The sequence below is a fragment of the Antrostomus carolinensis genome, unplaced genomic scaffold (genome assembly GCF_000700745.2).
Source record: "Antrostomus carolinensis isolate BGI_N321 unplaced genomic scaffold, ASM70074v2 scaffold47482, whole genome shotgun sequence".
In the NCBI taxonomy this organism is placed as follows: Eukaryota; Metazoa; Chordata; class Aves; order Caprimulgiformes; family Caprimulgidae; genus Antrostomus; species Antrostomus carolinensis.
The window spans coordinates 45-11,814 of NW_010302601.1; the positions used below are offsets into that span (position 1 = coordinate 45).

An 11,770-nucleotide genomic window follows, 5' to 3' on the forward strand; every position below is an offset into this window, starting at 1 on the left:
GTGGAGTCACCGCTCCCGTCAGGCCCGGCCATGCGCGAGAGGTGTGTGGGGACAGCTAATGCCACCGCAGCCCCCACGCACTTGGTTGTGGAGCAGCTTGTCTGCAGCCCCCGCAGCTCCATGCTGCCAACCTGCTGTCCCCTGTCCCCTCGGTGTCCCTGGGTGTGCCAACCCACTGTGCCACCAGCTCTTGAGAAGAGCCATGGCAGCGGCACCACTTTGTCACCTATGGCCAAGGTGGCTCCAAGTGCCTCTGCTTGCTGTGAGGCAGCCAGAGCAGGGGGAGCCCCGCTTCACGTTCCCTTTGGCTGGGTCTGAGGTGGAGGTGCAGATCCTCAAGGGAGGTTTATACTCTGTGATGGGGAGGTTCTCCTTCTCCATATGGCCTTAAGGTTCACTTGGGCATCGGAGGGGTGGAGGTGATGAAGTTTCTGGAGCCATGTTTTAGGTCCATGTACTGGACGACAGACAGAGGAGGAGCAGGTGTAGGAGAGGTGCAGGTGCTGCACTGATCAGACAAGGCATGCATACTGCTTATCTGTCTGCGGCTCACTGTCACAGAAATTGACTTTCTCTCTTGTTTCTCCTGTTTTCCAACAGGGAAAGGAAACTACTGGACCTTAGATCCCAACTGTGAGAAGATGTTTGACAATGGGAACTTCCGTCGCAAACGCAAGCGGCGCTCAGAGCCCAATGCCCCTGCGACCGCATCTGCGGCCTCCTCTCTGGGAGGCCTGAAGGCTGAGGAAGAGCGACCCATCCCAGCTGCAGGAAAACCGTGTGGAAACAGCCCGCCTCCGGAGCTGGACCCCTCACCTTCTACCAGGGACCATCCAAAAAGCTCCTCTCCCTCCAGTATCATTTCATCCACCCCTAGCTGCCTCAGCACCTTCTTCAGCGGCATGAGCTCCCTGAGCAGCGGAGGCAGCCGGCTGACAGGGGGTCTCAGCAGTGACCTGCATCACAGGAACTTCTCTGCTGGCCAGCTGAGCAGTGGCACTTTCACTCCTTCCAGCAGCTCTTCTCAGGAGGTGCCTTCACCAGACCAGCTGCAGCGAGTTGCGGGACCTTCCCCCGCCTACTACAGCTCCTTCCATCCCAGCAGCAGCAGCCAGGGAGCCCAGTACAACCACTACTACAACTTCACGGTTAACAGCCTCATCTACACTCGGGATGGAACGGAGGTGTAAGACGCTGGGGCAGTTGGCCAGCAAGTGCTGCAAAGGGAATGGGAGTTGCAGGTGTCTTTGGCAGCACGGAGGACCATATGCTTTTGCAAACAGCATTTCAATGTGGACACTTCCCAGGAGTTCTTCCAGGAAGACAGATCTTCTCACCTTTCAAAATAAGACCGCTCTTTAAATACCAGCAGAAGGCAGATGCAAAGTCTTTTCCCCGTCCTGGAAAATGTTAGGTGGTTTAGATGGCTTACCATCCAAACTCCACAGACGAAAGTGAACTGAATTCATGTTTTCAGAGGTTTCTAGTCCTGAATGTAGAATAAGAAGTTTAAAAACTATAACTGTATTGGTAAGAGCCAATTGTAGACATCCAGTGAGTTTTAGAAGAGAACAGGAAACAAAAAAATGAAGAGATTTCTTATGAAGTGCCTTGTACAATGTATTAAAAAAACTCTTCTGCCAGCAGTTGCCTTTGCAAGCCCTTGCTTTCTGCCCTGATGCTGCAATATGCAATGCACAGGGGAGATACTCTGGGTTAAACACCCACCCAAAACCTCCTCGAAACCCACGGAGGTTGGCTCTGCTCTTCCTGTGTACGGCATATTGTACAGCCAGGGCCATGGTTTGTAAAACAATCTTTTTTCCCTGAGCTTAGTACCAAAGATAACTCTAGCCATGCAGCTTTAGCACGAGAATAAACACCGGGGTATTTTTATACATATTTGTACGTAATGTAACTCTTCTGTACATATGTTTCTATGTGGTTTTATATTTGTAAATTATGCTCTGGAGCTGTACTTATTTATAATGTGTTTTGAACTTTGTTAAAGTTTTATTTTACTTTGTTTCCCCTTCTTTTTTGTTGTTTTATTGGTTTTGATTTTTTTGTTGTTGTTGTTGTTGGGTTTGTTTTTTTGTTCGTTAGTGTATTAATGAAACTTTTCAGGCTGAACAGCTGATGGGAATAAAATATTAACAATTGCTAGATTTTTGCCTGATTGTTCCTCAGTATGTTTGAGGTATTTTAAAACTCTGTGGGAGACAGGTTTTCCTTTCACGTGGTTTGGAATAAAAGGTGCAAAGATTTATGAACAATTTCATCTGTGCTCTAAGAGAAAAAAACCTGCTCTGGGCGCAAAGGAGATGCATCTGAGACAATTTTCAGCCTCTGATAGTGTCACTGTGCAGAATGGGCACTCAGCTTTTTTTGTTTATTTGTTTTCGTCTGGATTACAACTGTCCTTTTTCAGGCTGATTTAGTAAAAATAATAAAAGCTTGCAAAAGTAAAAGAAGCGGGGCTGGTTCCAGCGTGGTGCTCGCTAGCAGGAGGGACGAAGTCTGAGCTTGACTGTTGCCTCCATCCGTTTTGCAAATCAGTTTTTCCAATAGGATTGCACCTGCTTAAAATGACAGGCTGGTTGAGAAGTTGGACCTGTCAGCTAGCGGGGTGTCTGCTGAGAATCCTTCTGGATTCATGCTGCTGGGAAAGGAGACTCCATCCTACAGCAGCCATTATGCAAAACCATCAACTCCCAATTCTTGCCGTTTGCATAAGCTGTTTGTTGGGTGCTGTGTTCGGCCTAAATATAAATGTCTCCATAGGGCTTAAATAGAAATGTCTCCATGAGGAATGTAGCATCAATAATGAAGTTAAGCATGAAATTGCAGCTATTTAGCATATATTTATGATGTAAGGCCATCCCTGCAGGCTATTCAGAAAATAAAATAGTTGGCAGGGCGATGCAGTGCCTTTTCACTGGCTACCTGCATAACGTACAGGGCAGTGATGATGCAAGACAAACCACTGGCCCCATCCAAAATATAATGAAGCCATGACGAAATGTCAGATGACTTCCACGTGCTTGGGATCCAGACCAAGTACTTTCCCCAGCACTGGCCAGCAGCCATTTGTGCAATAGCTGAGACCAGTGGGCGGGTGGCAACTCCTGCTTCATCCCCCTCTCGCTCACCCCTTCCCAGCACAGATACCATCTTCCTGGCTGTAGGGGTAATTCCTTCATGTCTTGATTTTTAATTGCGTTTCAGGTGATGCCGTGGTAGTGATAATGGGAGGGAACGAGCAGATTGCCATTAGCACAAAGCCAAGGTGGTCAGTCTTGTCATGTTCCAGTTCAGTCACACCAAGTGTGGAATAGCTTTATTTGGATTTTGGACTGCTGAGTTTGATCTAAAAGCAGTGGAGAGATTCTCAACACCTTCAGAAGATTCAGAGTCCTTAGTAAGCCAGGAACTGCTTACTCACGTATCTGGCCATTGCACACCTCTGCTCCATCTGCCTGTTGTCAGACCTTAGCAAGCCATGGGCCAATGTGGAATACTTGCCTGTGTCCAGCTCATGTTCCTCCACCCAGATTTGTTTCAGGATTTACCATCTGCCACTTCTGTCAGCTGTGTGTTTCTGCAGACAGTACTCATAAGCATTTTCTCCTGAAGATCCCATATCAGTGGCAAAATTGTGTTGCTGTGTGCTCTGCCTCTGGCAGTATGTCCTCCACAAATATCCCGTGGCTCAACTGATCTTCTCATGCCACATCTGTTGGGTAATGGCATAGCAGAACCTGCCAGAGCAGAGCCAGGGAAGGATTGACCCACCACAGTGCTCCAGTCCTGCTTCTGAGGGATGGTGGTGGGCTCTAGGGAGGTTTTGGTGGGTCTAACTGTCCCCAGTGCACCTTTCCTGCCAGTAGCACCAAATCCCACTCCTTCCAGGGAAAGTGAGCCCTTAGCTGGCACCAGGGACTGTGGCCCCTCCTGCGGACACACCACCCCAAAGGCTGGTGTGTGCTCATAATAAAGCAACCTGCCCAAGGGACACTTGAGAGTAGATTTCAGCAAATAGACACCCTGTCTGCAGAGAGGAGCCAAGTGAATGAGCTAATGGCAACCTTTTAGGTTTCCTTTTGTCATTAAAAGAAACTCTTCTTTTAGCAAATCTTGGGAGAGGGAGGGCAAGAGGATTGAGTTTAATGAAAGGCACTTAAAAGCAGCAGGGCTATTGTCATGGGCTTTGGGGATTTACTGTGATTCCCCCATTGAAGGAGTGGGAAGACAAAGGCAATTAGCCTGCTGGTCCCACCCTGAGAGTCCCCACTCCCCTCTAAATGCCAAGGCCATGCCTGGGATGGGCAGTTCTCCATGACAATGAGCCTCTTCCCAGCCTGGGTCAGGTGATAGCCCAGCAGCCCAGGGCATAGCTGGCTCCCAGGGATGTACGCAGAGAAATGTCAATGAAACTCAAACTTCAGGCCTCTGTCCTCTGCTCTGGCAGCCATAGGAATCACCCTGTAAAATGACTTCTTCTGGCTTTGAGGGAGCAGTGATCTCATGGGACATAGTCGGGAGCCCACAGATCCTGTCTGCTTGATGCTAAAGCTAAGCATTGCAGGGAGTCTCATCTTTGCTTGGTTTATCCACTCTTTCAAGGCATCTCGAAAGATGCAACATCAAGTGGGCAAGACTAATGCAGCGCAGCCCTGTTTGATGTGAAACCATGGTCGTGCTGATGACTGCAAGCATAACCACCTGGTACCTCTGCCCTGCGCTGCCCATACCTTCCAACACTCCCAGCCAGGGACTGTGGTTCTTCCAGCTGAGGATTGTACACACAACTACTGAAAAAGCCAGTCCCTGCCTGAAAAGGAGCGCAGTCCAATGGCATTTCAAGAGATGTGTTGGATCAGTAACGCAGATGCTTGCTGGCTCCTACGTGTGGCACTTCTCCAGCATGGGGTCGTTTAACTTTGCTCAGCGCTGGCCTTATTGACGTGCCAGCAAAGGTTCAGGCAGGTACCCACTGCAGGTCTGCACTTGAGCTACTCCACAGTACAAAGGCTTTGCCAGTACAGCTGGATCATCTCAGTCCCCTAGAGGAGACCCAGCTCCCATCAACAAAGGAAACTCTTGTGCCAGTGAAGTTAAACCCCCCACCCCCAGCAATGCCGAGTGTATTGCGAGGTGGTGGGAGGGGATTCAAGAGGCAGAACACAGCGCATCCGCGCTGGGTTTCATCGCCCGCCAACTCTTTTAGAAAGAGGGCTTCAGTTACTGCCACTGGCCATGGACTGTGGTTTGCATCTCCTCTGAAGGAGGAGGCTTTTGATTTGTGTTGTCACTCACCAAGTCCATGAAAGTTGGCCACAGTACATTGTGCCTGTACAGAAGGTTTTATTGCCTTTGTTACGCTGATTGAGGGTGATTTTTCCCTGGAATCTTTAGGAATATTTCAAAAGAAATAGTAGGATTCAAAAAAACTACTCTATGGATATCCTGCCCTTACCCTCGCTGCATTTCTAGCAACAGGAAATCTTCACGAAACTTCTTGAGAAAAGGTCCCACCAGCCCTACAGGTTTCACCTGACTTTGAATGTGATGTACCTGAATCCTGCCTTGCTCGTTCATGGGAGATGGTCCTGTTGGTCTCATTCTGATAGCACACAAAATATGAGGGACAAAGTCTCATTTTGTAGCTTGACCCAAGAAAGGCAAGATGAGAATCAGGCCTGGCTGATGGTACATGGATGGCTGATGGCTCAGCTAGAAATATCTGTGCCAGATGGAGACTGCAATTGTTGGGAAATTGTTTTTTCTCCTTAGGCTTTGGCAAAAAAAAAGAGATTAGTTTTATTGTCCTGTTAGCAAATCTCTCCAAAACAGATTTTTGTTCCTGATTATTTTTTCTCTCAGATTGTTGAGAGAAGAAAAACATACATTTACCTTTTCTTTTTCCTTCTTTTGGAAGAAACCTCCATCAAGCTGAACTCCCCCCTACCACTTTTTCTGTTAAAAAGAAGGTTGATGGAATGTTTTTGACCAAATTACTGAGCGCAATATTCACCTGGGTAAGGTGACGAGAATTTGCCCCTCAAGGAATAACTGAAGTGTAATGTAAGACATCAAAGGTGTTATTTTTTTTTTACCTTATACCTGAGCTATCTCTGAATCATATCAAATAATCTTCTCGTTTCATAACACCATACAATGCAGGCTAAAAGTGTATGTGATCTGCTTTGTGTACTGCTGAATGGATGATTAAACTGTCTAACCTGAGGGATATTCATCCAGGGCCTGCCCCAAACACAGTGAAGTCAGGGGAAAGACTCCCACTGACTTCAGAGGGCTTTGGAGCAGACCCATAATCAGCCAGGCTCTAATATACTTCAGGTGTTGTCTACGAGATTGCCCGGGGACACGTAAAAGGAGCTAAAGATTGCATGTTTGTGAATTAAATGTCGTAGGCCTGATCCAGGCAATTGGCTGCTGTAGGAGAGCGGAAGCCTTCTCCCCTGTCTGCCCAAGCTCCTCAGATCATTTTCCCTTTCCTGCAGCCCATTGTGTCCAGGTTTTATTGACAAAGCAAAGCTCTCGCCATGCAGCTGGTCCACGTTTGCAATAAACAGTGACAAATCAGGTCAGGACCAATGGTTAATCTGCCCTTGGACCCTTCAAGTGGTGCTGATTTTATATCTAATTAAATAGTGGAACTGAGCTGTGCCATTTCCCTCCCAGGTCAGTTCGGAGGGTGGCAGAACCCACACCTCACCCTACCACTTTGGGGCCACTACGAATAGTGGTCCTGAAACACGCAGGGTTAGTCCCTCAACACCAAGAAAGCAAAGGGAGTCAAAGCTAACACGTAGCAGAACCAAGTTTGGACTTCCTTCAGCAAAGTGAGTGATGCTCGAATGGGGCCAAATTACATTGTGTGTGTAGGGAAGAAATGATGTTTACACCCATGTAAGTGTTCTTCTAGTCTAGACAATGGACATCTAGTGAGGCTGCCAAGCAAAAGGTTCAAAGCAGATCACAGGAGGTGGAGGTGCATTACTGGTGGTCAAGATGAGCTGGGGATCTCCTTCCTTTAGGAGGATGGAAGCTCGTAGGGAGGCAGGAGGGGTTCATAAAAAGGAAACCCAGCAGAGATTAGGAAATGCAAAGACCTCCATCTTTAGGTAGAAAGTTCCTGAACTGCAAAGTATTGGAGCATGGAAATATATCTTGAGGAAGTACCACTGTCCAGGACAACCTTCCCTAGGCAACCACCTTTTGGCACTGTGAGGCAGGAAAGTGAGTTTGAACATCTGATCCAACACAGCCACTTTATGTTCCTCTATTTATAGTAGCGTAGATGAAAGCATCATTTCAAGTTTCTATCATAGTAGAGGCTGATGCAGAGCTCTGGCCAATCCTATTGATTTATATGAACCCTGAAGACACTCAGCTTGCTGCAGCAGTTCTCACCCTAAAAAAAAAAAGCCGGCTAAATTAGGGCGGATAGTTTGCTCTATCCAATGCAGAGAAACCTGGAGACCTAACTTAGGTCAAGCTTTTAAGCCTCCCCCAGGGCAGGAATGCATGGATATCTACAGATATGGGGTGTCTGTCATGTATGGTCTTACATCTGGTTTCAAATAATACTATGGCCATCAGGGATAGAGGATTCAAAGGAGTTTTCAAAATAAACAACAGGCCTGATCCATAGGTGAGCCTCCTTGGTCATGGGAGAGATATGGAAGAAAACTCCTGCACAGTGTTTCTTTCTCCAGTACAGCAGCATCTCAGCTTTGCTTTGGTTCATTCAGTTCTGCAAAGAGCCAGGGAATTTCTTTGAGGTGGGACAGGAAGGTTTGATGAACTTTTTTACTTCACTTACTCTGTTCCTGTTCACACACTGCCCTCATCAGTGTAGGAGCCTTCCAGCAGTGCAACCTGATCAATATATCATGGGTATTTCCTCTTTCCTGCTGCAAGAACTGCTCATGAAGTGTAAAGCTTTTGGTTTTGCAGCGAAATACTGTTTCCTACATGTCCTGGCTGCTCTGCATTTCTCATAGGAAAAGCTGTTTGCAAAGGGCAGCCTGGCTGGAGATGGCACGAGGTGAGATTTGTGGTGGACTAAGATTTGCAGCTCCAGGGCACCCTAAGCTGTCCCCAGCACCTGGGGCAGCAGTTTTTAAATTGTGAGCCCAAATCATTATTTGATTGGTAGCATCAAAACCATCAGATGTCTTAGTGGTAGAATGTTGGATGACCTTTGCTGGGCAACAGGAGAGCAACACTCATGAGAGAGCTATGGCAAGATGCCCTGGCCTCACTCCGATCAACTTCATCAGGGCTCTTCATTAGACTAGAGCTTATCTCAAGTTCAGGGAAACAGATTCAGGTCCTAATGAAGACAACATGAGTTTGTGGCTTTCCCACAAGTTGGCAAGTCAAAATAAACCATAGTCTCTTCAGACAGGGCTCTCAGCTCACAGGAAAGGTAGGGACCACTTTGTCCCTGCTTGCATATAAAGCCATGCGAGCTAATGGAGAGCAGCTGGGTTCAGTAGCCAAGGCAGTGTGTGCCTAAATGTGGATATACATTGTCAAAAGATAATAAGAGCTATCATGCTTTGGTGGAGAAAAAATTGCTGTCTTTTTCCTCTCCAACATTTGCAACTTATCCTTGGCAGCACAGCAGGGAAGCAGACCTGAGAAGAAACCAAGGAGACCCTTCAAAGAATCAGGGAATGTGTTTATTATAATTGAACAAGGGACTGTATTTATTTTCACCCTCCCTGGCAGGGAATATGTGAGCAGCAGGAAGACAAGAGCAATGAGCATGTCATGAATGTTAAGGTCGTTTATCATAACTCTGAATGCTGTTTCTTTCCAGACAGCAGCTGTTTGTCACAGTGTGAAACCTCATTCCCTGCCCTGGAACAGTGACAATCCAAAGAGATAAGTATGACCGAGGAAGTGTTACTGGCTCCATTTTACTGCAAGAGGTCAAGGAACATCATGGGAAAGTGATTTGCGAAAGGTCACACAGTGCTATAGCAGAGATAGGTGTCAAATCCATACTTCCCAATGCCTCCATCCCAAACTGTCCCTGCTGAATCAGCCTGAAACAGTCTGGCATGGCTCCAAACTCATCCTTCCTTGGTGCTGTTACAGGAAAGCACAATGGATCACAACATTTCTTGCCTAAATCTTCCCTATAGCTGCTTTACCCAGGAGCATCGGTGCTGCTGGGAGAACATGTGTCCTGCCTAGGGAATCCAGTAGCATTTAATCTTCCCCCCTCCAAATCCCACAGTTCACCGGCACAGCCAGGGACTGGTTCACTCCCAAGGGATTTTCATAGTATGTAAGACCTGTTCTTAACCACGGGACAAGTGGAGATGTGCTAAACCTACCAGAAATAATACCAGCTGCTGGGAGCTGCAGTGACCAGAAACCTGTGATCCATTTCCACCCATTACAAATCTGCTCAGGTTTTATAGCAGCAATATTTAGTTTGCACAGCATGATCATAGAGGAAAGGTTTAGAATGTGTTATGAGCTGAATCCTGCTCTGGAGATCTGATAGTCTAATTACAGCAGTTCAGGTCCCTTCTCTGCCCCAGTTTGCATCCAGGAGTGATATCGATCTGATTCCACCCAGTTTGAGGTCTCTCCAAGCAGCAGCCTTGCTCCCTGCATTCAACATGCTGCTTGAACTTATGTACCTCCACGTAGCTTCTACAGTGCACTGGGAGCATCTGCTCTCCCTCTTCCTGTGGGTGCGGGGAGCTTTTTCCGCAGTTTTTGGTGGACAGATGAGCTCCTGACCTCTAGTTTGATGAAATGCTTTGGATGCAGGAATGCTGCTTTCCACCTTGTCACTGGCAGTCTGTTTCCACTAGAAGATGATTCTCAGTGCTTCTGTGGGGAGAGTGCTGGAAGCAGGAGGAGGGATGACTTCTGAACTGACCTCACAAGTGGCCTTTGCCTGACCAAGCCATTGCAACTAGATCCTCAGCTATTAGGAAGTGTTGGTTCAATGAGTCTAGGAATACATGTCAATTTGCAGCAGAGAAATTGCCCCAACTCACTTCACGTCAGACATTTCACCGCGTGACTCACTCCCTAGACTCCTCTGACTGTACAGAGCATATTTCCCCTGCTTCTTACAGGACTTGGACACCTCGCACACTTATAGACACCCACCTGCAGACACGTACGATCTGTGTCTCAGCTGCAAGCTGCGTCCTGCCCTCCCTGCCCACCTACATGTCTGGCTGCCAGATCCTCACCAAAACTCAACTCTTTCTAAGAGTGGGATTAGTTTCGCCAACTTCAGGTGTTTCCTGCACAGATATCTACATCTGAGCTAATCACTGTTGTCTCCCTTTTGAGCTGAAGTAGAGAAATTGGGGTGATGAATCTGTTTTTTGGTTTGTTTGGGGGTTTTGGGGGGGGGTTTTGTGGGTTTTTTTGAGGTCTCCTTCAGGAATGGATGAATTGGTTCCTAAGATCTCTACTGCAAATGGAGAGGGGCCAATCTGCTTTAGTCAGATCAATTCCCTGCCTGCAATACCGCAAATATCATGAAAGACATCAAGGGCATGGGGGGCAGAGACCCAAATTAGTGCCTTCCCCAGGGAAACAGTTATAATTCAGCAGCCCTGGCCTTCAGACCATACTGCTGGGTGCCCAGACAATGAGGTGGGAGATGTGGAGGGACAGAGGGGTTAAGCGAGTTAAGACAAACCCATCAGGAACCATTCATTCATTTCACTGCCCATGGAAGAGGTCTTTTTTCTTTCACTCTAACACCTAGAGAAACCACTGTTCTCTAATTGTTGAAGGAATGAGGCCAAGTCCCTCTTCTGATGTAAATCCCTCTGGATGCATCCCGCTATTCACGGAATGGACAACTTCATTTGCTCTGAAAGCAGCACAGGGAGCCATGCTGGGCCCAGCCTCACTGACTGACACCGAGAAATATAATTCAATAGCTCTGATTGTTAAATGCCACTCAAGCAGTGAAGACAAATCACCCGAATGGGCTCTGCTAACCAGTGAGTTGCTCCAGTTGTGTTTCACTGGAAGGACACAGGCTTCTGTGACTTTATCTTCTGACTGATGCAGGCTTTCCACCAGCATTGCTGCTTGGAGTCCACCACTACCAGTCCTTGGAGGTAAAGGAAAAAATCTCCCTTCATCCGTTCCAGGGGCCAAACAGGGCAGAAGGTCATAGAATCATAGAATCATAATGGTCTGGGTTGGAAAGGACCTTAAAGATCATCTAGTTCCAACCCCTGCCATGAGCAGGGACACCTTCCACTAGACCAAGTTGCTCAAAGCCTCATCCAGCCTGGCCTTGAACACTTCCAGGGAGGGGGCATCCACAACTTCTCTGGGCAACCTCTATTTTCGTCCTCTGTATTTTTCTCCCCTCTCCTCAAGGTTTTCAAAAGAGGGGAGGAAAAGCCCCAGACCATCCTTTCATATTGTGTTCCCAACACCTGGCTGTGTTGGAAACGGGAAAATCAGGACTGGGCACACCAAATGACATTCAGACTTAAATCCCTTCTAGGTTTATAAAGATTTTCCAAAGCTTAACTACATTTCTGATTGTCCTGCTACCTGTATTGAAATGTACAGTATGTGTTAATCTCAAATTCTTTTCTCTTTCCATAATCTTTTCAAGTTTTCCTGCACTCAGGCAGTAAATCCAATTAGGTCCATGGGTGTTAGTAGAGAGCCAAATTTACTTTTCAGCTCCAGACATTTTTTCTTTCTTTTTCTTTTTCTTTTTCTT

At 47.1% G+C, this 11,770-nt stretch overlaps 1 protein-coding gene across 1 annotated transcript; it reads left to right on the plus strand.

Annotated features, from left to right (window-relative positions):
• Nucleotides 1-600: 600 nt before the first annotated feature.
• LOC104517637 (forkhead box protein I3) lies at nt 601-1,190 on the plus strand (the record flags this gene model as incomplete). Its single annotated transcript, XM_010163835.1, has 1 exon — nt 601-1,190. A coding segment is annotated over one exon (590 nt), but the record flags the coding sequence as incomplete, so codon positions are not given.
• Between the last annotated feature and the right edge of the window lie 10,580 nt (nt 1,191-11,770).